Source organism: Elaeis guineensis, chromosome 1 (assembly GCF_000442705.2).
Source record: "Elaeis guineensis isolate ETL-2024a chromosome 1, EG11, whole genome shotgun sequence".
In the NCBI taxonomy this organism is placed as follows: domain Eukaryota; kingdom Viridiplantae; phylum Streptophyta; class Magnoliopsida; order Arecales; family Arecaceae; genus Elaeis; species Elaeis guineensis.
Window position 1 is genome coordinate 150,420,883 of NC_025993.2, and position 27,139 is coordinate 150,448,021.

The 27,139-nt window shown below is 37.0% G+C and overlaps 3 protein-coding genes across 6 annotated transcripts; 1 reads left to right on the plus strand and 2 right to left on the minus strand.

Moving 5' to 3' along the window:
* Positions 1-5,855: 5,855 nt before the first annotated feature.
* Positions 5,856-9,658, minus strand: LOC105061049 (GDSL esterase/lipase At2g04570-like). 2 transcript variants are annotated; one of them, XM_073243724.1, is made up of 3 exons: positions 8,154-9,658; positions 7,575-8,064; positions 5,856-6,167 (listed from the first exon to the last, which is right to left on the minus strand). In XM_073243724.1, the coding sequence occupies exons 1-3, from the start codon at positions 8,517-8,519 to the stop codon at positions 5,974-5,976; spliced, it is 1,050 nt and encodes a 349-aa protein (XP_073099825.1). In that variant the 5' UTR covers positions 8,520-9,658; the 3' UTR covers positions 5,856-5,973. The 2 variants fall into 2 exon arrangements, with proteins under 2 accessions (XP_073099825.1, XP_073099828.1); XM_073243727.1 differs by lacking the exon at positions 5,856-6,167 and adding an exon at positions 6,842-6,951 and having other exon boundaries at positions 8,154-9,655.
* Positions 9,659-10,981: 1,323 nt separating this feature from the next.
* LOC105061014 (probable carboxylesterase Os04g0669500) lies at positions 10,982-17,772 on the minus strand. The gene is made up of 6 exons (XM_010944924.3): positions 17,353-17,772; positions 14,743-14,795; positions 13,498-13,621; positions 13,285-13,406; positions 11,996-12,103; positions 10,982-11,339 (listed from the first exon to the last, which is right to left on the minus strand). Exons 1-6 carry the CDS (start codon positions 17,639-17,641, stop codon positions 11,250-11,252), a joined length of 786 nt encoding a protein of 261 aa, XP_010943226.1. The 5' UTR covers positions 17,642-17,772; the 3' UTR covers positions 10,982-11,249.
* A 4,009-nt stretch (positions 17,773-21,781) lies between these two features.
* On the plus strand, positions 21,782-26,866 carry LOC105061013 (mediator of RNA polymerase II transcription subunit 11). Of its 3 annotated transcripts, XM_073243744.1 has the most exons (5): positions 21,790-21,952; positions 22,057-22,173; positions 23,976-24,015; positions 24,105-24,170; positions 26,626-26,866. In XM_073243744.1, exons 1-4 carry the CDS (start codon positions 21,899-21,901, stop codon positions 24,128-24,130), a joined length of 237 nt encoding a protein of 78 aa, XP_073099845.1. In that variant the 5' UTR covers positions 21,790-21,898; the 3' UTR covers positions 24,131-24,170; positions 26,626-26,866. The 3 variants fall into 3 exon arrangements, with proteins under 3 accessions (XP_010943225.1, XP_073099845.1, XP_019701509.1); XM_019845950.3 differs by having other exon boundaries at positions 21,794-21,952; positions 23,976-24,170; XM_010944923.4 differs by lacking the exons at positions 23,976-24,015; positions 24,105-24,170 and having other exon boundaries at positions 21,782-21,952.
* The last annotated feature ends 273 nt before the right edge of the window (positions 26,867-27,139 follow it).

The following is a 27,139-nucleotide window of genomic DNA, read 5'->3' on the forward strand; positions in this document are numbered from 1 at the left end:
TGATTTGTTATGAAAATATGGGCTAAATTATCGTCTGAATGAATGATTAAAGAGCCATGATTATCAGTGATCATATTATTTTAGGTTCTATTATCTTAGTTACGTGATATAGCAGTTATCAATATAGATCTTACTTATCTAATGGGTCTGTGATGGATAGATCCATTAGCATTACTAATTGCATTAGGTCCCCACTCCACTTCTATATATATCCGTCTGTAGAGAAACCATAGGGCATCGATATCTCTACTTTCAAACTATCCTATTATGGTGACAGATATAAGTGGAGACAGAAGGAAGATCTATTCCGTCATTATTGATTTCTTCTTCCACAAGATGCAGGATGTTGGTACAGTGATCGTGAATAGATGCCCAAGAATTTTAAGAATATTTGATAGATTGGATTTTATTTTAATTTTTTGGATGATTAATGTTCTAATCTTGTATGAAATCCACCAAGTTTTTCTGCAACGAGTCCATATTTCCTTCGTATCATATTTGTGTTATATGTTGTGTGCCTAGCACGAGTACAAACCAAGCTCTCGCATCGGCCGGAAAGAAAAAAACAAAAGAGAAAGGAAAAAAAAACAGCAAGGACGAGGCATTCACAGCCGCCTTGCTGCTACTATAAAATATAAAGGAAGATCTCCATTTGGTTTTTTTATTGGTCCTGATCGATCCACCTCTAACTCTTGCCCATCCTCGGACAACTTACGCGGCACAACCCCTGCCGAATTCAACTTATATAACTTTGATTAAAGGAAAGGAGGGACATGGGCAACAACATAAGAACATGGCTCTTGCCTCCTGTCAAAATTCCTCCTTCCCATTCTCATCATACTGAAGAGCTCTGCCATGTTTGAGTGGTATAGGATGGTCTTTTTTTTTTTTTTAAGGAGATTAATTGAAAGAAAAGGACAGCAACATCATCCCCATAATGATCAACAATAAAGAGCAATAAAAACAGCAACAACAAATGAGATACGCTATTAATGCTTATTATAATAATTCTTATATTACATAATACACCTCCTTCAAAGCTCAAATATGGACTATTGTTGTTGAATTTTAGTGGTTGAGCAACTTCCGCGTGGGTTCACGGGAGTTGCGACTCGCGTGTTTTTCCTATTGGACTTCTGCTTGCGACCTTAGATCTGTATTTTTGAGTTGGCTTCTGGTCAGCGTAAAAAAGGTGATTTTTCATATCATCACCAAAGATCCCCAAAAAAGTCCCCAACATATATATAGATATTTTTATCAAGTTATACAATTTTTTTTTAGAAAAGAATGATCAAGTTGATGGAAGTTCATAAAATTAAGGAAGGATGAAGATTATATGTTACGGGATCAGATTTAGTTAACCATGTGAAAGGGTGTATTTACGAGGGATAATATATTTTGTCTTTTTTCAGAGAGAATATATTTTAGAAATTGAAAGAACAATTTGCTTTGTAGCAATATTGGGGGATGGCGTCCATGGTTTTGCTTGATGCATTTCAAAATTTTTGTTTCTAAGATGAAGTATACTTTTAAATGTGAAAAACAATTAAGGATGACAATTGACCTAATTGGCAGAGTCACTGGGTGTTGATATTAATAACTTGGGTCCAATTAGCCTTTATTATTTGATTTTGCTGAGCTTCCTCCCATCCTAATACTCAAAAGACAGGCAACAGAGTATGAGAGACGTAGTTGGGTCATTCGCTATAACTATGGCATCTTGATACTAGGTCTAATCAAATTCTGGCTAGGTCTCCTATTATTCTCATTGTCAAAAAGAGGATAAGAGAAACAAAGATATCAGCAACCACTTGGAGAAGTGTCGTATTACTACTTGATGAAAGTTGCCGATCTTTTCCTCACTACTCAAAATCCCTAATCAAATCTACAAGCATGTTAGGATCGATGCTAAAATGATCTAATATAATATTGGGTATAAAATATGCATTAAGATGCAAGATGCATAAACATGCATATACTTATGTGATAATCCAAGATCTTATCCAAAAAGATTAGTTTAAAGATATTATTTAAGTTTCTAATCTTATATAAATATTCAAGATTTTTCCAGCTAATAACCAACGTCGAATTGAACACATTCCTGCACCAGTTCTCACATACTTCCTCTATTTAAGTTCTGTTATCCTTGCTAAGCTAAGAGTTCAAATCCAATCATAAACACCATGGTCAACTCGTGGTCGAATCAATAAGTCATGTTGCAATATCCTCTAGTCCACGTAGATCATAGGTTGGATTTGCTCTGATATCATTTCTAATAATCAGGATCTTATTCAAAAAAACTAGTCAAAACATATTATTTGGATTTCTAAGTCTTATATAAATAACCAATATTTCCTCAACAAATAATCAATGCAGGACTAAACATATGTCCGCATAGGTTCTCACACTTCAGAGGCTTGGAGTTTGATATGTTGAGCATCAATTTCTTGGATCTTGTACCTCATGTTGCGGAGAACTATCAAATGATCTAATAAGCATATCCTGCTAGTATTTCCTTTCAAGGTGGGAGGGGGTGGTTAGTCTTCCACTTACATCCTAAGAAAGCAGCACAAGATTAGACAAACAGGGTGGAAGGTCACCGGTCTAGCGGAAAGCTTGTCGAGCTGGTGGCTAAATTGGCAGGGTGGTTGCGTTCATGGACTCGAGTAGGAAAGGAGAATACAATGATGCTGTATTCCTCATAAAGGGGCGTTGAGAGCTACCAAAACAATTGGTCCACAAACATGCAGTAGAAGAATCGTAAACAAGCAGTAGAATAAGCCACTTTCAAGTACAACTTAAGATGCACAAAAGCAAGGAACAAGCATATGCATGAATAGCATGCTTTGTAGTAGTGATTTTGGACGCTATAATCAAGTAGCAAAGAGAATAGACAAGCTAATAGAGGCTTTATGTAAGGGTTTCTTACGAAAACCATGTGCCAGTAAAATTGGGATGCACTGAACCATAAATAATTATTTCTAAAAACTCAAGCTAAGGGGTTGTCGTTGGAAAACCAATAGTTGTAGAACTTGAATTAGCTTCCCTCCTATATCAATCTCTTTATCTTTGTTCCAGGTAAAACAAGCATGTATAGGTGCTCATTTGACATTTGTAATATTACCTCTTCATTGTCGATCATAACTGAGATTGGTCTAAGATATCTAAGTTCTTTTTCATTCCTTAAGTAAGAGGACTTAATTATTATTTGCTGAATGATTAATATGAGAAAAAACAAAAAAGATCGAGTGACGATAGGTGAAAGAACAATTAAATTTAACTAATAGCGATTGTGATGCCATATAAGCGAGAATAAAAGAATTAATCATGAAAAGAGTAGAGGAATTTATCATCTCTGCTTCTCTAATCACAGCCAGTTTTGTCACTTGAACCTCATATAGAAAATGGTACCAAAAAAACCGCATATAGAAAAGGAGTAGGTCGACTCCATTACTTGTAGGTGATGCTGGACCCACTCCTTTTTTTTTTTTTTTCGAGGTTAAGTGGGTTGTAACCTCCATTGGATCTGCTTTCGTGATAGTAGAAATATCGCTCTATTTTTACAAGTCATATGAACTCATGCATGGAAAGTTGATTCTACTCTATGGATCTCTCGACCTTCATGAACAGTATATCAACTCTAATTTATGGAATAAACCTTGACATCCATACAGAAGTAGTAAAATCTTCGCTCGGACAACCGATATCCATGTAAGAGCGAATTGAAACTCTGCTCTTTGAGTAGAATTGGAGTTGCATGCTTTGCTGGTTGGCAGATCCTTTCACCATCAAGAAAGGCTTTGGATCCCAAACTTCTAGATGCTGGTTGTTTGACCAACTGCTCCATAAAATTTTAAGATAGAGATGACTGACAATTGATAGAAGCATTGTAGTGTTGAAATTATTTTCGAAAAGAAAACATGGATCTTTCTTTCTCCTTGTATCATGTAGATTGGAATTTATTTTCAGCAATAACATCTTTCAGGAGGTGGTTTCTTGTTCTGATAGCTTTTCTCCAGCACTTACCAGTTGTTTCTTACATAACTGCTTTGGATGGTTGTTCTTGCAAATAACACCTATGTTCTGGTAACTTCCTTTAGGAAGTTAATTTCAACATCAAACCACCCATATGTCGTCTCTTGTATAAGTAACAAATGACCAAACGCGAGAGCCTTTCTAGTGTCAAAACATTAATGATTAACCAACCTTGACCAGGCTAATATTTTTGAACCTTAATTCCTTCGAGACAATAAGTAATATTGGTTGCAGAATCAATTTGGAGTCAACAAGGAAATGTTATCCCAATATTATTGAAGGAATAGACTTCATAGAATAAGAGCTTTGTTGCATTTCCTTGAAGGAAGAAAAACAGGGAATAAAGTGCATTTAATGTGCATTAAATTTTACAATGATTTGAATTTTATCACAAGAACGTTGTCTCAATTTTTTATTGATGGGTTTGGTACGGAAATTATTTATAATATTTTATTATAAAAAATATTTAAAATATTACATTATCATTTTATATATATATATTATTTTTTAAAAATAATATTTTATTATTATTATTTTGTTTTCTTCTTTCTCCCCTATGGCTCCTCGCTTCTCTTTGTCCGTGGCTTCTTGGAGCCAACCCCACCAAGCACCCATGGCTCCTTCACTTCCTTTGTCCGTGACTCCTCCGTGCCCCCTTATGGCTTCTCCGCATCCCTTTGCCACCCGTGGCTCCTCCATCCTTGATCTCTTCCCCCCCCCACCCCACCTGTGTGTGCCCATGCACAGTTTTCCAACCCCACACCTCCTCCGCCTTGATCACCTCCCTCCCTTTGCACACGCCTGCAGTTCTCCACCCCCCACCGCACCTCCTCCTCCCTTGAATCTTGATCACACCCCACCCTCAACCCCCATCTCCACCCTCCAGCCATCTATGGTTCCTCTGTCTCGATGACCCATTGAGAAGATTTTTTGAAAAAAAAAAAATTCAATTTAATTATGAAACTTGTCATTAATATTAATGTTGAAATAATTTTAATTTTTGAAATAATTACTGTATCAACTGTGTACATTAGCACTTCAACTGGTTGAAATCCGATGATATATATTTAATTTTATGATAAAAAATAGATAAATAATAAAATGATTGAAATATCTTTTAATGCACCGTAGCAATATCTTTTTTATGTATTTGGAGAGTGAACGGGATAAATGGGTAATTGGGCTTTCCCTTGAGAGGGAAGCAAGCTATTCATGTTTAAGGCTGGGATGATTATGTAAGAATGGCATAAGACTATTTCATCCGGCCAAAATGGTTGTTTGGTGGAACAAGTGGGAAATAACAGAGAGAACGGAGATATTCCTCCACTTATTCCATAACCAAACACTGCCTAAGTGCTTGAGGGTTGAGAAGAAGGTATCTTCCAAATTTGTTCATTTTAATGAAGATCCTCAATCCTTGTATTCTTCCAAGTATTAATCATCCACCCATAGCTCTTGTTTCAAAAGCATCCTTATTATGACTCACGATGTTGGATGAAGGTTACCTACATCATTAAGATAATGTTTAGATATTTTTTTAGTAAACTTCTTCTTTATCCTTAAATCTAATCAGCACCAGCTACAGATGCATTGTGTTTGTTATAATCATAAATAAAGTTGTCAAAAGTTTCTTTGGTTGAACTTCTCGAACCGATGGTCAAATCTTGTGCCGTTCTGTTCTTACTTCCTTTTGGCAGTCTGCTGTCCTAATCTCTCTTCTCTCTCTTCTTGTATCAGTTCAATATTTCAGTGAATTGGCCCCACGCCCGACGGTACCACTTTGCAACAAAATTATGAAATATTTACGTATGTGCTACAGAAACGGACTTCAAATTTCTCACTTACCTGGATAAAAACAATTACATGTTGGTAATATAATTCCAGACGAGAATATTACATTTATATGGCAATGTATGTTACTCTGACCGAGCAATACATTTACTTAAATATGGCTAGAGTAGTGTTCATCATTTGATCGGCAACAATGTGGTTCATCCTCTCGGTTGGGTGGAACGCATCCCAGAAGACAAATTTGTTGGCATCTTGGCATGTGAATGGACTCTTTTTGTTGCACATGTATCCCATCTCAAAAATTCCTGTGGCGCAACAGCCAGATGCTGCATCCTCAAACCCTACACACCATGTAAACACATCAGACTTTGATGGCCATCTAACTAGATATGGATTATTGAATCCATAGTGAGTTTAATCCAATTCCTTAGCAATATATTTTCCTTCTCTCAGGTGAGTTATTAAACAATATCTGTTAGAAGGCAAAGCCCCTACGACGATGATTGGAAATTACTAAGGTGGGTTGGTTACATTTTTGGATTTTTGATTTTTAAAAAATATTTTTTATTTTTTTTTATTTTTACTATAAAGTAAAAGTAAAAAAGTAACTACGTTGCTATAAAGCAAAAAGTAACGTTTGGGGATGGCAGATGAAGAGCTTGATGAGGAAGAAAGGTTTGAGAAGGAGGGAGAAGGGGGTGGGAAGGTAAAGGCTCGACGAGGAAGAAGGATCCAGGCTCTTTACTTTTTGATTTGGCGTTTTAGATGTGGGAAAAAACAAAAAAAACAAGTTTTGAAAAGCAAAAAATTTTTATTTGCATATAAAATAATTATTTTGATTTTTTTGATTTTATTTGTTGCTTTTTATTATGTTACTAAACATTATTTTTGATGTTTGCTTTTTAAAAATCAAAAAATAAAAAAAAAATATTTTTTTAATGACTAACCAAATATCATCCTAAATGGATCAAGTCCATGGACTGGTCTAATAGTCACTCACCACATTATCCTCCTCTGTACTTAAGTTATTCAAAATGAAAACGGGATGGGAATTCATCTTGTTATCCACTATACGTGTGCCTCAGGATTTGACTGGTCCACTGGACTTGGTCCACCTTTTAATTTCTGCATGAAGATATTGATTTTCAGCACTTGCAGTAATTGAATGTGTTCATGTCGGCATGTGCATCCATTGATTCTTTCAGGCCCATGGCTTGGTGGAGCTAGATTAATTAATTGATTGCACTAGCATGCACAAAGTTGTTACATATCTGCACGGATCATGAATGCATATGATGCGAATACAATCGATTGTTATGGTCGCATATTTTGAAAAAATAGTCACATATGCTCTAAAGCTCGACAATTAGTACCGGATTCAAAGTTGAGCTGAAAATAGCAACTGAATTGGATTTTATAGAGCGAGCAAGTTATTAATCATATAAGGGCCACAACCTAATCATGATCTTCAATCTAGTCAGGGATTATTGTCCAAAAATATCTTTATATCGTATATTTTTCGAACATACCTAAAAGTGGTCCCTTAAATAAAAGTATGTGACCACCCACTTATGAATTATCCTTGCAGACGTATTGCCATCTATAATACGTGACAGTATTCATGTTGGAGATGGACCACAGTCCAATGTCTGATGCCAACGCCTCCAATGTTGGCATTTATGTGATGATCTATCATTAAATATTATGCGTTACCGGAAAAGTATAGGGCAGATTTTGCTGGAACTCACCATATGTCAATGGCTTCTGGAGGACATCCAAAAAAAGTTGGTAGACATCACTGTATACGATCGTGACACCATGCAGTTCTCCGTTGAGCTTTTTGATCAAGCACTGCAGCTTGCTGTTAAAATTCCAGGCCACCTTGTTGTATAATTCGTTGCAAGCCCCCATCGTCGGACTGGTGACTCGTTCCAGCGGTAAACACCCCATCGGAAGAATGCCGGTGACGTCTACTTTGCGAGCACCAGACTGGTATATTTCTCTGAGGAAACCTTCGGCAATGCCAATTAGGAAGTCCTGGTACTCCTCCACGGTATACTGCGACCCTCGGCCACCGGGTACCGTGTAGTAGTTCTCCAGGAAATCATTGGTCCCCAAGCTTATAATATATAGAGACTCTCTCAGTGTCTGTTGGGCCTTGGCTTCCCCTTGGTAAGCCTTCAACTTCCCACAGAATTCTTTGAAGTACTCCAATTCCTTCCATAGAGGTATGACGGACTGCAGAAAGAAACAAGCTAACATCAGTTCAAAGGAGTGTAAGCGCTCACATGAAGTTTATATTGCTGAATTGTGGCCCAAGGACTTACTAGCACATCAGATGTGGCGTTGTCGTAGCCACTACCGGCGGAGGCGAAGCAGACACCGGCGGCGAAGTCCTTGATGCCATATGTTGGGTCGAGGTAGGCCGGTACGGTCGGCGGGAGCCCGAAGGCTTCTGAGATGAAGTCGGTCGCAAGCCGCCCATTGCAGAATCGACCGGTGGGCTGACCGCCGATGAAGTCACGGCCGTAAGGCTTGAAGTTGCTCCTTGCGATGGTCGGTATGTAGTTGTTGTTACCGGTGTCGACCGATGAGTCCCCGAAGATGATGATTGCCGGAACTTTGGCAGTGATCTCAGCGAGATGAAGAAAGAGCGGGACTAACAGAAGCCAAGGCAAGGAGTTTGGTGACATCTCCAACCAGGCAGGGTAATGCGGAGTGGAGTGTAGTAATGACTAAATAGTTGAGTTGGTGAGGGCTGGAGAGAAGCCAAGGCGTAAGGCAATGGCAGTGAGAGACTGTTTAAAATTCTGAGGTAATAAATGGTGGTTGGTTATCTAACAGTGAAAAAAATGAGTCAAATAAGTACGTATATATATATGGTTCTAGAACGTCCAAGAGTTCGCAACAGCCTACATGGATGGCTAGACTAAAGTGGCAAAGGCTGCTGAAAGTGAAAGCAGAGACCCATGGGGTGCTTCCGCCCAACAAAAATGGGGAGGGCATTATGCCGTCATTGAAAGAGTATCGGCTGGTCCATCCAAAGCTGACGACTACCTGCACCGTTTTAGCTGTTGGATTTAATTCTTTTTGAATCCTTTCCAGTTTATAATCCAGTGTCTTTCTTTTGCCTCTGATTGAAGGTGTGAGTTTAGCAATGCTGTTGATTAAAGTCTCCTGCTGATTGTCTAAGCGAGTTGGATTTAAAAAACCCTGCCTTTATTGGGACTACAGGGCCTTGGCCCTTGGTGTATAGGAGGCAGGCTATCCTTCCCTGCTGTATCAAATCAATAAGACTTTTACATCAATAGTAAATAACAAGGTTATACTTCACTTAGAAAGCAGAGTTAGTAGTATACAGGTAATTAGGATTCGCAACATGCATTCGTGACTGTGTCCAGCACCAATCAAAGTAAATGGAACCAGATCTTATGCTACATCCTGTGAATTTGTTTACATCTTGAACTATACAAATGTTACAATTGATATAATTATGGTCTATTGCTAAAATAATTAATCATGGTTTATGGTAGTGCAGGTAAGGAATGAAGACAACGATCATTCAGGCTCTAAACGAGTAAAAAGCATGCCAACGACTCTTTGCAATAGCAGGACGACGTATGACTTGGAGCCAATAGCAGTCATCCAAGACATCCTGTGGTTAGGTCTGTCCTCAACCTATCCTTCCACCCTCGATCTTCTTCTAACGTCATTCTCCGCTTCCTTTCTTAGTCTTTAAATCTAATCTCAACTAAATTAAACCACATTGTGGGGTTAGATATCTAATTCATAACATATCCACGTCCATGTCAAGACTTCAGCCATTTGGTGGACTGACATAACAAATTTGTTGAGTCCATAGACGTGGTCAACACTGACCAATTTGGTTTGAGATCATGCATGCAAACAATACAACTGATTACAAGAGAAGAATCCAGCTACAAAATACCTTCATAAGGTTGATGACTAATAACAGTGTTACTTAAACAAGCATCAAGATAGTGCACAATGTGGAATGGTTAAGCTTTATCCAAAACCAGTAGGATGCTTTGAGCTCAAGTGGCTCTCAGAAGCTAAGCTTATCCGGGCCCCCTCTCACCAGGTTTTCCAACTCAAAGGCAACCGCTGCCTAGCCCTGTACACAACCTCATGCTTGGTCTTGCAAAAGTACAAGAGGTCACCCCATTTTGGCCCAAATTGATGCCAACCCACTCCAGATTGCAAAAGGATGGGAAGAAAAGTACAGGGGGTAAAGATGATAAGATGGGAGCACTCTTAAAAACCCGACCGATGCTATGATCGACTGCTTGTGATTGCATAATATTTGTCGGTGTATTCATGCCAAAAAGACGGATGGCTGTCCTAATGGAGTAGCATCTCCGACATGGCTGAGGCAGCGGTCTCAAATTTGTTTGAGACCATGAGGTTGTATAAAAACTACAGCTACTTCTGTAGGCTGATTGGATCTGGGAAAATTATTGGACTAATTTTATTTTGTAGCTAGCATGTGCAACTTTACTGAATTAAGCTTACATGTATCAGGTCCTCCACCAAGGCCAACAATTGATTACTTAAACTATCAACGATTCAGGTGATCAATTTATAATATGCTTCTACCTGAAACATGCCCTAGTTCACAGCTTGTTGCTATGCTTGTTCCAGTTCTCCGACTTGCTCTACAAACTCGGCACAGGAGGAACTCTGGTTCATCAGTTTATTCTAGAAACCAGCATGCAGAAAAGGCCTATATTCCAATAGCTTCAAGCATATATGTCAGAAATCTTTGTTTCTCTCTCACAATTCTGACACCAACTGGAGTTGGCAGTTCAAAAATATAATAAGTTGCGTTTTGCTAACCTGGAATAATCGCAATACATTCTGGGTTCGGGTTGTATCTTTTGGGTGAAAGAATGATTGATCTTCTTTTGCAACGTGGACCATTGGATTGCTCCCTGTACAGCTCTCAAAGCACCCTGAATTCCATCCATCTCCCTGCACACATCTGAAAGCAACCATTGCATAATCTAATCGTGGAGTCACATGAAAGAAGGTGAATCCTTCTTTTGCGCCAAAGGTACAACCTTTTCCCATGCATTCTTTCTGACCTCAACTTGGTTTATATATTGTTTGTGCAGCAGAAAGAAAACTATGCACGTCACCGAAATCAAACTCGGAAAGCAGATTCTTGAATTAAGCATTCTGAAGGTACCATCCATCTTGGACACGTCTAAGATATTTCAGTTTTGTAAACCATTATCTCATAATAAAAATGTCACAAAGGAAAGACGGTGCAAGTAGGATTTCCTGGCATCCATAAACAAAAACATCACTGAAATGCCAATAAGGAGATCAAAGTTGTAAGAAAATCAGAATATGGCGGACGGGATGATCCTCGAAATAGAAGATCCGAAGATGACAGGTTTTCACGAAGAACTTTCGAGACGAGCCTTGATCCATGCCTCAAGGGATTTCAGCTCTTCATTTGTTATAGAATGGCCAAGATCAGGATAAGCCTGAAATTTCCAAAATAAACAAATAATTAACAAAAGGTTCAGGTTATATTTAGTGTAGGCATGCTATATATTCATGTGTGCAGGGATTTCACCCCTACATGCAGTGCCAGCCGCTGTCTCCTGCCACCAAACTCATATCATTGTCCAAATAGGCACACTGGTGACTGACAATCGGATTTCTCATGTCAATCACTACGTTATCACAGCTGGGGTTGATTAACATAACAGAAGTGGATGAGGGGGATCCTCTCTATGCATGGCCAATTTGGCTAGAAGAATTACACCAGAGGCAAGTGATCCACCATTGGGTTTTCTCACAACAATCGCTAAACCATCACAGATGAGGGTGGGTGAGATATGAAAATAAAGTGGATGCATGTGGTGGATTCTGCGTCCATGTATGACCTATTTGGGTTCAATGATTACAACCAATATAGATATTCCATGTAGGTCCAGCATGAATGCATCAATGGGAGGTTCATGCAGTGTATCAACGTGACAAACTTGCATGCTTGTAGTTTTAGCACTCTTCTTGGTAATGATTACAGGAGCAGATAAGTCTAACAGACATATGAGGCACCGATGTGATAGCCATAAAAATTGGATACCCACCTAGCTAAAACACCATAAGCTGGAAAGAAGCAGCAGAAAAGTACCTTAAATTCACAGCTCATACCAGCTCGCTCTAGAAAAGGAGGTCCAGCTTGCCCAGCCCCAAACAGTACTGTTCTGTCAGCCATACCATGAGACCACAAAATGGGCGTCTGCAATATTCCAGATCAGTATATTGCATGAATAAAGAATAAGAAACGTCATAATCGATGCAAATCGGTCACTATAGATGAATTAGAGAGAAAAAGTATGCAATCAAGCAAGCACATGATTCATTGGATCATTCAGAAGTGTATGGCATCATATGATATAAATCCTCTTTTAGGGATAACCTATGATATAAATTCTTTTAGGAGTAAGCTATGTCCCTCAGCAAAACCTACAGTTGTTCTAGCAAGATGAAGCTTATCATGGTGGCTGTTCTAAATAAAAAACCATATATTATCTCCTGATTTGCTTTCTATAGATCCCATTTCCTAGTATCATTAATTGCGCACCCAACAGCATCCACTTACATTACCAATGCAGCTTCAAGCTACAAGAATTATGTTATTGCATTTGTATCGTAAATGTAGAAACAAAGGTTGAGACTTTTGAGCAATCATTACATCATTTTCTTTCTGCATGAGTTCATACTTGAGCTGAAAATTTTCTAATCATTTTAGAAACATCTAAGCTTGCTGGCAGTCTCTTGGTGGTTTATAAGATACCCATGATCAATTCTGTCCTTGCTAGAGTTAGGGGGATTTAAGGGAGGTTATCCCTCCGTATTTAGCTTGATGTTGCCTATGTTCACATTTACCAAAAAAAAGGGAAAAGGAAAAAGGCAACACGTACAGTATTGCGACACAGCTATTCGACCATATTTCATTACTTTAGAATTTTTGTTTGTTTATTTGACTTGCATATGTTTGTACATAACTGACAGTCCCATCAGTAATGGCTCAAAAATTCTAATCTAAAGCATTAAATATCATGAATTCTCAAAGGAACACATACCACAGTCCACAGCAATGATTACCAAACATGAGTAAAGCCACCACACAGCTACTATTGATATACTATTAGATGTGAACACATAACTAGTTGAGGACATTATATTATTTTCAAAATTTATGCTGTTTAATATGACTTGCATATGCAGGTATCAAGTCAAGCAAAAATGTTGGTCTCAGTAGTATGGCTGAACAACTCACCCCATCTAAAACATTATGAATCACACATGCTCATACAAGCACACATCATAGCAATGATTACCAAATGGAGTTAAGACACCATATAACAATTATAAATATAATATTAGAGGTGAAATCCAGTCACCCCTGTTAAGTACCTTTCTAGCTTCGGGTGATATGCATTCTATGATTGACGAATTAAAAGGAACCCATCCACTGAAGACAGCGCCTCCTCCCAAAGTTTTTGGGTAGAGCAACACACTTGCCAAGGTCAAGGCACCTGCCAAATTAGAATTGTTTGCAGGTGATAATCACACTATAATAAACCTTATAATAGCAAAGCAACAAAAGAGAAAGAAAAGATCATCTACCTCCTTGACTAAACCCACAGACGAATATATTTTCAGGACTGATGCCAGCAGCTACCTCCTTGTCTATCATCGCATGCACATTCTGGACAGCTCCAAGAAGTCCCTTTTCATCTTTCGGGGATTCCTGATGGTCACCAACAGGGTCAGAAGACAATAACATATACGATGGGCATGTGAAAAAGTATGTATGCATGATCTGATCATTTTAACCAGATATAGGAAAGGACTAACTTTACTTTTTCTTCTTTCACTTTTTTCAAAATTTCTTGTTAATTTCTCCCAGAAGATAAATTGAGGCCAGATATCATAGACGAGGAACATAGGGTGTGGTTAGTCATATCAGAAAACAGAACACCCACTTTGGGAAAGTGAAATGAGTGCCTTGGCAGTCAAATAGGGTAAAAAAGATTTAAAGGGGACGAATCAACTTGGCATTTAGTTTTCCCAGTGGCAAGAATGCTTTGCTAAAAACTGGGAATGATCTCAAATGGCCAGCATTGGGCCTACGTCAATTTTTCAATAAGATCCATTTTTCCCCACACAAAAGGACATCTTTAATAGTTTTAAAAATATTACAAAGTCCAAGGAATGTTTTGGATAAAGTTTAATCTATTTAAAGGGAGCTATTGCTGCACTTATTGCTGTTAAAGCTTATGCATGAAGTTAAGCTTTCAACAAGGTGGACATACATAATGTTCTTTCTTTCCTGGGTTGTGTAAAATTACTGCATTTCTTGATTCCCAAGACATGATCTGACCTAAGTATCCAACTGGTCACTCATCTATCTCAGCAATTCATCATGTCAGTCCAATGTTGTTGGGTGCTTGTTGCCCAGATCCCTTACATTGTGTTTTACCATGTTTCCTGCACTAGTACTCATATCTTCAGCCATAAGATGACATCCAAAGCAAAAGCAAGGTTGCCCATACCATACGTAAGAATCTCAAGAACTTCTATATGAGAATTCAACAGAAAACGAAATTTTTGAGGGAGACCTAAAAGCTACATATGCAATTATAACAGACTTCAAATGCAAGGTTTAGGTCCCCAATAATCAAAGATAAAAAAACAAACCAGTAGACAAGCTAAAACTCCTATGTCGGTTACTAGAAAACCTATGAGAGCAAACTTCACAAGTAGAAGACCCAAAAAGCAGCCTATCAAGTTAAACTGATGTTCAAATGCAAGACCTTACACTATGTGCATAACAAGATTAACAAGATAAACTTAGGAAGCACAACTTACAGCGCTCACAGGTATTTCATAAATATCAAACCATGAAGGCATGATAGCACCATCTGCAGAGAAAGACATCATAAAATGGTGAAGTGTTATGAGAAATCAAATATAACCAATGGAAATGAAAACAAGAGTTGAAAGTGCAGACAATAATAACAACTTACATGAAACTAAGTTAATTTATTATCAGATATACAATTATATTTCCTTATTTCCAAAATATTGACTAAAGGCAGTTATACTGAAATGGCGAGCAACAGGTACAAGCAATTTATAAAATAAGAAAAATATAAGAATAATGTGCTTCAGTTAAACTTCTATGTGATTATAGTACCAAAAAAAGAAGGAAAAAAAAAAGAATTCGAACTGAGTAAGCGCTCATCATCACCTTGAAAGAAAAGTGGTGCTATCTTTCTCCATCATATGTGGAACACTGCAAGATCCACTTTCATTAGATACATTTAGAAGAATCTCATTTCCTTTTTATTCAAGTGCTCTCCTCCCTACCAGTCTCTAAAAGTATGTGGTTCTTATGTTTTGGAAGAGAATTCCCCAAAAGAAGGATGCATTTCATATTCAAATTGAACAAGCAAGAGGATATTTCAGTTTCTGGATGCATGAAGCAGGTAGGTTGAATTATCGCGAATCTAGCTGTTGAACCACCTGCTCATCTGTCACTTACATGTTCTACGAACTCTCTTTTATTTCAGCCAGATATCACTTCCCAATCCAATCAAAGCAAAAATTGTCAAAATTTTTTAATGCAGTAGTTTTTTTCAAAAAAAAGAAAAAATTCAAACTCATTCATGTGTCCTTATTGCTTTAATTCAAAAAATACAAGTCAGATTGGTTATCTTTTCTTATCTAAAGATTTGACTTGGAAGACTCTAGAGATAATATATGCATGTTCGGAAAATTGTCTTGGTTTGGTGTGCATAAATTGTGGCCTACAGATACCATATGTTTCGATCATATGCAGGGGGTCACCATATTCAGTAGATAGCTTGTTTAACTCATATCTTGGAGTAAATATCAGTATTGTTTAACAAGAACACCTATGGTTTCTCAAGTTTCACCTCTGGCTCTTGAAAACCACCCTTTCTCTCCAAAATCACCATCATTGCACATTTATGATGAGATGAACATACTCAGTTTTAGGCAAAAAGAACTTCAAATTTAGTATCAATTGGCTTCAAACTGACAAGCAGCGATTTTGGATATATATTTTTATCTAAAAATATTAGAAATCTTATTTTTTCACAAATTGCTTGGTTCTGTTTGATAATTATATATCCATGGATCCTTCAACAATCCTCAAGTTGTGTCAAGATTAATATGATTTGATATGTAAGCATTTTTGCTATTTGCTACACAAAATACTATAATATCATAAAAGAAAGGCCAAAACTAAACAATAAATATTTTATGTTTAGGAAGCTGAATTTCTGATTCAAAATATTCTCATCTTGTATCAGGGTTCAAGCTAGATGTTATACTCAATTAATTTAACACGTATGATATAGTCACACCATTTTTTATACGTGTAACATAAAAAAAATAAAGTATATTACTTTTAAACATGAAAAATAAATGCACAAAACTCTCTTTTCCACCCAAAATTAAATAAAGAAAACTTACCTTGAAATCAAAAAAAAAAAAATGGTGCACCGGTATGGTTCAGTATGGTACCGTACTGGTCTCCTACTGGCATACAATCCATTACTAGTATTGCAAACCTTGCAAGGGCCTATCATGTGAGACCAATTTGCTTATTGTTTCTGCCCTTTGTTTGACATAACATCTGCATACCCCTTGCTAAACCAATTTGTCCAAGCATTATTAAATCCAAAAACTTGTTATCCGTTAGCCACCAAAAAGAATTGTTTTAATTTTAACCAAACCATAGGCTGTCGCTTTTTTTGGAGCACTTCTTTTCTGAAATTGTAGTTCTCAGATTTTCAGTGCTGGTCACCAACAATTTTAGAGAATCCAGATTCCTTTAAAAGGAGATCACTGTTCCACCTAATATTGTTTTCTTCGTCAACTTCAACCCAGTACCTTCCACCTAATATTTGGAGACCTTCTCCTGATTCACTCATTGCGAGATCCCCTCTCCAACCCCCAACCCCCACCCCCCCCCCCCCACTAGCGAATTCCTTCTTGTTCTCAGTACTTGATCAAGCTTGTTACTTTTGTCCTAGATCCATGATCAGCAAGTTGGAGAGTTTCACTGCTTATCCTCGTTACTGTTGTCCTACCAGGTATTTGACAGTTGGCCTCTTGCACTTTAATACCCTAGATTGCGATTCATTCTTGCTGGTAATTTTCTTTAATGGCTAATAAAATTTAGCAACATCAATATATAACATGGAAAGCCATCTTGATAGTTCTAAGTCTAGCCCAATATAGTATCAGGACAACCAAACCTAGTTCAATTACCCAGGCACTGAAGACATTACAATGTTGGATACACAGCGATCCCGTCCTAACGTCAAAAAAGGAATCGTCTTTGGCTAAATCGACTGGAAAACAAACTAAAACCCACAAAAAAATTTCAGAAAACAGAAAAGAAAAGAAAAGAAAGAAGGTTGGAAGGAGGGGAGAAAGAGGACTCACAGTTGCAAGAGACGGGAGCGTGGGGGGCGGAAGGGAAGGACCACTTGGTGTGCTTGAACTCAGGGAAGGTGAAGAAGGTGCGGATGGGCTCGTTGGCGGGGCCGGAGTCGCCCAGGCCGTGGAGCCAGAGTACGAAGCTACGGGCAACGGTGGTCATGGGGCGGTCCAGGAGCGGACGAGGGGTTTGGCGCTGGACGAAGGAGGTGAAGAGGGAGGTGGCGGCGAGGGTGATGGCGACGAGGGCGAGGGGTTTCAGGAACAGAGGATAATTAGATCGGAGGAAGCTCATTAATGTCGGTGTACCCAGCCCATTACCGTTGGTCCGTTTCCGTTTTGGCGATGCTCATCGGATGCAGATGAAGATGAAGACTTGGTGCCCGCGCCGGTAGGTGGGTAGGAACTAACCAGAAAGAGTAACGTTTACTACGCGTGAGGTCGAAAAAATATTCCTTGCAACGGTGATACCACGTTAAATTTATAATAAATTAATAAAAATTTTAATATTTTATTAATTATTATATATTTTATTAATTTTTTTAAATTATATTTTATATTATATTTTATTTATTTTTAATTATTAATTAATTTATTACAATGATAATATAGTACCACCATTGTAATAATTTTTTTTTTGATAAGATCAGTGTGTTGAGCTACACTTTGCAACGATCCTTTAAAAATTTTTTTTTTTTATTTTTTTTTTAATTTTAAATTTTTATTTTAAAAATTTAAATTTATATAATTATAATATATATATATATTATTTATTTTTGATGAATAAATTATAAAAAAATTAGAGTGATATTCATTGAATTTTGATTCATTTATACTTGGATCCAAAAAAGATTTCAAATGGATTCTAAATTTTAAAAAAAATTACAAAAAAACTTAGCTATTTATCTCCGACTTAACAAAGTTAACAGAAAAGATAAAATAATTAAAATACATTCAGTTCATATATATCAATTAATTTTTAATGAGTTATCTAAAATAAATAGCTTGATTAATTCATTAAAAATTCATACCGAGTCCCCAGACCATATGCACATCATAATTTTGTATCGTACTTTGTATTTCATACCCCACACTCCATTCAAGTTTAATTGAAGATAATTAACAAAATAAAAGTGAGATGACTTACATGAAAAAAATGGAGTACGAGGAGGATTTCAAGAACTTGCCTCGCTCAATTTGAAGCCATGATTGGAGATTGATGGCATAGAGCTGCATTACGGCTGGCAATTCGTGTTCACAGATTGTAAACGAGTCGTGTCGATCTGGATTATGATCTAGAAGTATAACACAGATTAGCTCAATCCGAAAATGATTTATTTAATTAAACATATCGACCTGTGGAACACGAACATGACATAAATATACACAAATTGACACGACACCATCCATCTGACACGATTAAGGGTCAAACGGATACACGACCTGCCTAATGATCCATTTAATTGTCTGATTTATTTATAAATTTTAACTAAAATAATAAAAATTTAGTCAAAAAATAAAAATAATATAAAAATAATTTAGTTATGTGCTATGCTGATTCATAGCTCTGAATTCTATCATTGTTTGTTTTAGGTTAGGGTTATAATTTTTTTAATTTTTCTCATTTGTCCTCAAGTAATCTTAAAATAAATGTGTTAAACATGTTTAAACTTGTCGTGTAATCCGTTAACCTACTTTTATCCATTTAGTTAAATGGGTCAAAATGGGTTACGCAGGTCAACCCGCTTAAGGCATGAATTTGTCATGTCATAAATGGATCAATCTATTTATGATCCGAACCCATTTATTCCAAACTTGAAGCCCCCTAAGTATGTGTCATGTTGTATCCGTATCAATAGATTGTATCAAAAATTACTAGCCCTATGCTGCATCTCTTTTTTTTTTCTTAAAAAAGTATCAAAGACTTATATAAAACACTTCATAATCACTCATCGAAGTACATCTATATTCACCTTCAGACTCCTTGGTGAATTATAGGAATAAGTGAGAAAAAGGTTTTTCATGATATATGCAACATGACCATGCTTGAAGAACCCAATAAGCAAATCAAAATGGGCTAGGATATTATTTTATAAGCCTAGTGAGTAGTGAGTAGAGGAAGTCATAAACAATAAATTATTAAATAAAAGAATTGTACAGTAGCTTAATTCAATGGTCCCTTTCTAATTTGTTTTGAAGTTATTAAATGAGAAATATACTTAGAGAAAAAAACTCCATAATATCTTTTTAAAAAAATGAAAATCAAAGTTAGATGGAAAATAGGGGTAATGAGATTCTAAAAAAAGAGGAAAGGAATGAATGGGATACTATGATGCCAAAGTTGAAGCTAATGATGGTGTGGCAATAGACATGGTGGCTAGCTTGAGATCACCAAGGTAGTTGGTAAATACTTGGGTGATGATGTTCATGCTAAAAATGATCAGCACAACAATTCTCCATAGCTTCTTCAAGTTCTCTCATATACTCCTCAAAAATCCAACCCCCATCCAAGTCTTCTCATAAGAGAGCACCCCTCAACTCTCCTTTCCCCATGTCTTCTCTTCTCCTTAAATATTCTTGATCTCTTTTTCTTGTTCTTTCTTTGTCGTAGTTGTATTTGATAGCATATAGAAAACAAAGACACAAAACAAGAAGATATATATATATATATATATATATATAGATAGATAGAGAGAGAGAGAGAGAGAGAGGAGGTAAAAACAAGAAGAGAGCCCCATCAATCTTATTAATTTTTGTAGCATTCGAGAATACACCCACGTAGTCCTAGAGGCCACACTTGAGATCAAGACTTGCAGAGCACACAAAAGATGGATCGAGGAGGATGGAATGTGAAGTTGAAAAAATTTGTTAGTTCTAGGCTCCTCTCTTTCCCTTCAATTTATCTTTTTCTCTACCCTTCATCCTATCTTCCTTTTTCATTCTCCACTATCATCCTTCCTCCCTCTTCTTTACTTAGTCGTCTCCTTCACTATATCTGATAGAATGTAAAATATAGAGTATCTACTGGAAAAAAGTGGGATGGAAGAAGATAGCCACTTAAGAGTCACGTGATTCTTCTTTTCCTCTACTCTACTTCGTATCAAAATCAAGGAACTTCTGAAAAAGGATACTTATAATATTTCATAAAATTTAACCTCTTAGATGACCCTTACGTCATAATGTTATCTAAAAGAAACAGATGACTGGATCTTTTTGTAACTTTTTTAAAGTTTTGGGATTCGTTTGAGACTTTTTTCTTTTGAAGCCAAATATAAATGGATTAAAGTTCAAGAGATGTTATTATAATTTTTCCTAAATCATATATAGAATCCTCTCTCTTTTTTTTCTATTTTTTTCATATTTTTGCTTTTAATCCAAAAGTTTTTGAAATGTGAAGGTAAAATTAGAGATATTAACATCATCTATTAACAAGAACAATTTCAAGTTTTCAAGTAATAAGAATAAAAGCCAATTCAATTGCCTATTGGAAGTTATAACCTACGGACTTGAAGTGGCTAGTGCTCTTCACAAAGAATATATCTTATAATATGATTTTATGATATTTCTAATTCTCTAATTATTATGCGATGCGAAGTATTTGCAGAGATGGAGGAAGCCATCTCCGATCGAAAAGAAGTGACAATATCTCAACGGATGCATGTGGCCCAATGAGGCTATTCTAGAAGTGAAATAGGGTTATAAGTTGATCGATTTGGGTCTAGATCCGGATTGACCTAGATCTGATTCTAATTAATCTTAGGCAGAGATGCAAATGGGTTGAATCAGATCAGGTTATAAGTGATCCTAACTTGACGCAGTTTCTTAATCAGATTTTAATATTGACCTAGACCTAACCCAACAGAAGATTGTATTAGGTCGGGCCAGGTTCACGACCAAAATTTTTGATCTAATTGATCATTCCGATCAAATCAGATCAATATATATCTTGGTCTAACCAAAAAAATTTGAGTTCGGATCAAATCTAGCCAACTATATTGTAATTATCATGTAGGTGACTACTGTTAACCATATAAAATAGACAAATAGTATTGTTTTCAAAACAAATTAGCATACAAAAATAATTTTAAATCTATCTTAGATATTTCTCATACAAATTTTAAATCACAACTTAGAAGTTCAATCACATTTCGGTCCTAATAATATACCAAATTCGGATCGGATCATAAAGTAGAAGATCCAAAATGATCCAAAAATCAAATAGGCTGAGTTGAATCATATTTCAATTTAATAAATCGAGATCCGATCTAAAGAACGGAATAAATTTAATTTTAGAATCCATCTTTAAACTGAGTTGGATCATATCTAAATAGATCAAGCCGAATTGAGTCACCAATCAATCCGGTCCATTTGCAGCCTGTCTTGGCCCTCTTGGGTCTGTGGCACACCCGGACACCTTGCGGGTATGGTACAATCGGATCCCCTCACGGGCCCGTTCCTTGCTTCCTGTCTTACCTTCCCCGCTTTCAGAGCCTCGCCGCCCCTACCCTGCTGCTCCTTTTCCCCTCCCTCTCCATCTGCTGTCCGAGACGAGATGGGTCCTCACGGCCAAACCACCTCTCTCCAACGCCTTCTTCTCGTCGAGAAGGTAATACCCCAAATTCCTAACATCGGTTTTTTCTCTCCTCCTTTGGCTACGTTTTTCTGACGGAAGGTCCTTCTCTCATTGCCTTGGCGCTCGGGCGCGGGCAGCGAATAGTTCGGGTGGTGGAGCTCGCGGGATCGGTGATGGACGAGCTTGCCAATTCCACTGGACCCCGAACGGACATCCTCACCACCCACTGCCGCGAGTTCATGCAGTCCATCAAGGTATCTCTCTTCCCAGCCCTCTGAATTTATTGATAATGTTTTTATTTCCCTTTTTGTTCTGTTCTGGAAAGTGATCTCATGATCAAGTCACAAAGAGAAAAAGAGGGGGAAAAAAGAAATATCTGGGTTTAGTTTCAATGAGTTTGCTCTGGGGTTGGTCTCTTCCGGCCCGGAAGATTTATGGAAGGAGACTCCGCGTAGATGGAGAACACGGGATCTGTGAAGGGCTTAAATTGAGGATGGAAGCCTCTTTTGTTCTTGGAATGGTGCAAGATTTTACTGAAGAAGAAGGTAGGTGCTTTGGTGTTTGGTGACAGGATTCTGGCTTGGGAATGCGCGGAGAAGACAGTCTTTTGGTGTTTAACATGAAACTTATTGTTAAATCATTTTATTTTGCAGCCTTCTGGACTGTAATAGAGAACCATAGTGGTGCTTTTTTGCTCTAATATTGATCAGGTTTGGTCCAAATAAAATCAGACTATGACTTGGATAAAGGCACTTGGAATTTGTGTAAAATTTACAGAATATGATTTTAGGTTGTGTCGTAGTACTTATGGGTTGGTTGGCACTGACTTAGTTGTTATTACCTATTGAATTATTAAAATCCTTATTTGCTAATAAATGTAGTTGTTTCTGTATTTATTTATTTATTTTATGGAAATATAGATGTTAATTTGAAGTGTACAATTTGCAAGAAGTGATGGCGTAAAAGTAGTTTTTTAAGTTGTTTTTAAATAAGTGTGCTTGTTATCTGAAAATTATATTTTGTAATTACAATTTTGGCTTATTTGGCCCCATGATCACCTATACCAACTCAAAACAGCAAAGTCCAAGAAGCCAGTGTAGAGATATAATATCACAAACCTTTCCATAAAAATTTGGTAAACATCATTATGATAAATTATTTAGCCTGTAATGCAATTAGAGAAGACAAAAGTAAGGTCTTGGATCTGGATTGCTATATTTCGACGCTGCTTGTGATCATGGTAACAAATCTGAAATCTCATCAATTTATGTTTAAAATTCTATTCAAGAAATCATTTCTATTCGTCATTAGGAAAAGACTGTGTTAGAAAATAAGACTTCAAAATAATAACTTTGGTTGAAGGGGAACATGCAGTGGGGTATAGATGCCTATAAAATGTTAAATTCCAAGTTCGTCTGTTGATAGATGAAAGACAAGTTTGTAAGTGCCAAGGGGCTCACTTAAATGCAACTGTTGATAGAGAAACTATCTATCTGAGGAAAGATATTACTAATAGTCTGTTAAATTATGTTACATTAGGAGCTTAGTTGTTGAAAATTGTAAGCTTTTTTTCTCATTATGTGTCATACAATCCATCAACTAACTAAGGTGCAAATAAAATAATGATAATCATATCTTACTGAAGTTGTATAATACATCTGTTATTGTAAAGCAATATGGATTAAAGAAGGTATGCTAACATTTGGAGTATCAGCTGCAATTGCAGTTTTGGTCAAGTTGAGCAAGTTATTTTATTTTCTGTGGACAAAGGGTTTGATCCTTTTTTTTCTGCATAGGAGTGCATAAAATCTCCTACTTCTGAATGTCAACAATGTGCTGTGCTTTTACGCATGCTAATATAGTAGATATTTTTCCTTAAAACATGCACCTTAGAATATTGCCTCTTTGCACTTTTCTTTGACATCTTACTTTCTTAATATTTATACAAGTCTTGTTTCATGCGATAGTTTCTTTGTTCTTTTTTTCTGGTACCTAAACAAAATCAATATATGTCACGTGATCAAAGAAAATCACTGAAAGTTCAATTCTGGAACAGGAGATTCAAACAACATTGCGTGAGGAAATCAAAAGCGCATGTGAGTATCGTCCATTTGAGAAGTGTGATTATAGTGCCAGAATTTCTAATGAGATTTGTTGCAAGAAATTGGAATACATTATTGAGCAGTTGGATGGCATGCAACAAAGCATTGATCAGTGTAAAGATGGAATATGAGAAGCTAAACTTCATCTAGTAAGTATCTAAGTATAATACTTCTCCCAACTTAAAACTACCATGACAGAACGGCTTATCATATAAAAAGTGTTTTCACATTAGAACACTCCCTATTACAAGAGACATGCTTTTTGATGTTTACCCCATTTTCCTAAATTCAAGAACTTGACTGGGATATATCGTGAATGCAATTGATTACATAGAGCAGCGCTTATAAATTTTCCAAGGAAGAAATACCCTGTACTGTTCAATAGTTAATTGATATGTTGTGTGCTCTCGATACATGAATCATTCCAAAAAAAACCAAAATATTATAGCCTAGCAGAATTTCATTACGTACATTTACTTTATAGTGTCTTATAAAATCAAAAGCCCAACATATCTCCCTATAAACGTAGCATAATTTCCTAAAATTTTGTATGAAGAACTGAAGAAAAGAAAAGAAACTAAATTCCCTTTGAGGTTTTGTATGATAGGATGACATGACAGGTAACATGCTGAACTCCATTCTTCTTAGCTTGACACTGTTCTGTTACAAGCAGATTATGTTAGTAGACCCCACATACATCCTGCATGCCAAATAACATCTGACCCCTTTTGTCACTTGTCACCTACATACCAATAGATCCACTTAACTCAGTTATTTCAATCGTGGTGAGCAACTCCATAAGATTTACCATCTTAAGGCCTGTATTTTTATTATTACGAAGGTGTTTCATATCTCATTATGTGTTTGAGACATTTTTTGCTTTCCAATATCACCCTAATGAAAGGCCAAAATGAGTGGGGTCGTTCTGTTCATTTCTCAAAGAATATGTGCATGTTTCTTCCTCATTATATCGTCATTGTTGCATGGACCTCTCTGAACTATGTGAACTTCCTGGAGTTTTCTTGCAAACCTAATTACATAATTGATTGTTGCCATTTGACATCATATAATAGTTTCTTTCCAATGCTTTTTGGGTGCAACTTAGAGTTTCTTAGAGACATAATTGCGAACTGATTCAACTTAGTTTTCCAAGAAATGGGAAACATGCCAGAAATGTTTGGCTGAATCACAAGGTGAACTGGTGGGAAGGTTCATGGACTTGCTTTGTCATGGTGCAGCCCAACCAAGCTAGAAGCCAAAACATGATCTAGAGATCCCTCACAACTCTGGTGCGCGTGCATGGGGTGGGGTTTGGTGGGATGGTTTTGGGGTCACTGAGCCAGTTTTTGGGCTGGTCATACATTCTTCATCATTCAAGCTTTGCTTCAGCTTGAGCTGATTTCAGCTGTGAATATTCATCTTGGGCATTTTAGCCACTTGAAATAGCTGATTCTCAAGCTGAACCAGGGTTCTTAAATTCACAGGCTGGGCCTATCCATGTTTTGACTGCTTACAAGCCAAGTCTGCAGCTTCAGCTTGACCAGTTCCTAATTGAAAAAGTTTTAAATGAGCTAAGCCTGAGCTGTTCATGAACAATTTGAAACCTTACCTTGTAGCCAGATGAACATCAATCTACATCTCAAACTTTTTGCATGGTTTGAGGTTGGCCTTGGCAGTCTGGCAAGTATTTAGCTAGGGTAGGCCTCTAACAAGTTGGGCTTTTCCCTCACCAGCTGCTCGACACTTGGGAGGCTGAGGTGGTGGGTTGGACTGCTGTTGGCCCAGCCCATTGTTCTCATTTATCGGAAGAGTGAGGAAAAAGATGATGGAGATCCCTAAACTATTACTTCTATCATCTAGTGTTAGGACTATGCGTTACATTTTGCAGGGAAAATGACACAAGATTATTGTACATAAGCTGTTCCTCATAAGGTAGGTAAACAAATTCCCTTTTCAATTATTCATCTGCAAATAAAATCTCGAGCATCCGAGGTTACATGTTGTCATTTTCTTGGTAAGAATGCACCAAGATTTTCTTAGATTGGTACCTGAGAGAAGTATTTGCATCATAAGAACATTGCTCGGTTTCACTTTCTTATATGCTGATTTGCTTACCTTCATACTCTTGTTATCCTGCAGTGGCTCAACACTTAAGCCACACGTAACTCCTTTCAGACAAGACTTAAGGCTGTATTTTGTAGGCATTCAAATCTCCTTGTTTCGTTGTGCAGGTTCAACCATCTTGAATTTGAGCTTCTTTGTGATATAGAGATTCAATAACACTTGCTACATTATAGATACAAACTACATTTGCACGAAAGTTCCCAGGTTTATTGTCTAAAATGGACCGCTTCCTCAGTTCAGTTGATTTAATTCAAAACACATTTTTTTGGGTTATTCCTTCTTATGGGATCTATGCTGGTTCTTAACCTATCTATTATGGATACAAGGTCCTTCAATGTGTTTATTTTTGGCTCATTCTTCTTCTTATTTAACCTCTCATGTAACAAAAGGTCTTTTACGGGTCAGCTCCAGTTAAATCATGATTACAATCAGTGCACTTAGCATATGTTTGACTAATTCGCTTCTCAATTTTCTTTTCAGGATGAGTCATGCAATTTTCTTTCTCATCGTGAGTGCAGCTGTGAATATTCTGTCATTGGGGCTACAATACAGCTTGAAGGAAACGGATCAACATGGAAAACAAAATGCCCTCTGATTGCCCAGGATCATGAATCAATGGATGGAGAAGTTGCTACAAGCAATTATATGGACTCTCCTTTCTTTTATATGATGAGATACATTCAATGAACTTGTTATGGAATGAAATTTACTTCTGACTTCAGATGCATTAGTGGCATGGGGTCATTGTTGGAAGGTCATGCTAGTGATAATATGCTTCAATTATATCATTAGCTTAGGAATTTGGAGACAAGATACGTGAATGCCTAGCAAACCACTTTAAACATAGAACATGCTAAATGATCCAAATAACACACCCAAGGCCTGGCATCTTTCTTAATAATTATGATTCAAAGAGGCACGTGGTACCTTAATCTGACCGCCCAAATGAATAGCTTAATAGCTGATGATCTTCCTGGAGAGTCGAGTACCATTA

Bases quoted from the DNA above. Each gene is read 5' to 3' on its own strand.
- LOC105061049 (XM_073243724.1), bottom strand. From the start codon at position 8,519: ATGTCACCAAACTCCTTGCCTTGGCTTCTGTTAGTCCCGCTCTTTCTT. The intron at 8,065-8,153 runs GTAAGTCCTTGG...TTCTTTCTGCAG, and splicing joins ACGCCACATCTGATGTGCTA to TCCGTCATACCTCTATGGAA. The intron at 6,168-7,574 runs GTGAGTTCCAGC...CATGGTGTGTAG, and splicing joins CCAGAAGCCATTGACATATG to GGTTTGAGGATGCAGCATCT.
- LOC105061014 (XM_010944924.3), bottom strand. From the start codon at position 17,641: ATGAGCTTCCTCCGATCTAATTATCCTCTGTTCCTGAAACCCCTCGCC. The intron at 13,407-13,497 runs GTAGATGATCTT...CTAATTTGGCAG, and splicing joins CTGTGGGTTTAGTCAAGGAG to GTGCCTTGACCTTGGCAAGT. The intron at 11,340-11,995 runs GTACTTTTCTGC...TGGAAATTTCAG, and splicing joins GTATGAGCTGTGAATTTAAG to GCTTATCCTGATCTTGGCCA.
- LOC105061013 (XM_010944923.4), top strand. From the start codon at position 21,899: ATGGGTCCTCACGGCCAAACCACCTCTCTCCAACGCCTTCTTCTCGTC. The intron at 21,953-22,056 runs GTAATACCCCAA...GGGCGCGGGCAG, and splicing joins GCCTTCTTCTCGTCGAGAAG to CGAATAGTTCGGGTGGTGGA. The intron at 22,174-26,625 runs GTATCTCTCTTC...TTTTCTTTTCAG, and splicing joins AGTTCATGCAGTCCATCAAG to GATGAGTCATGCAATTTTCT.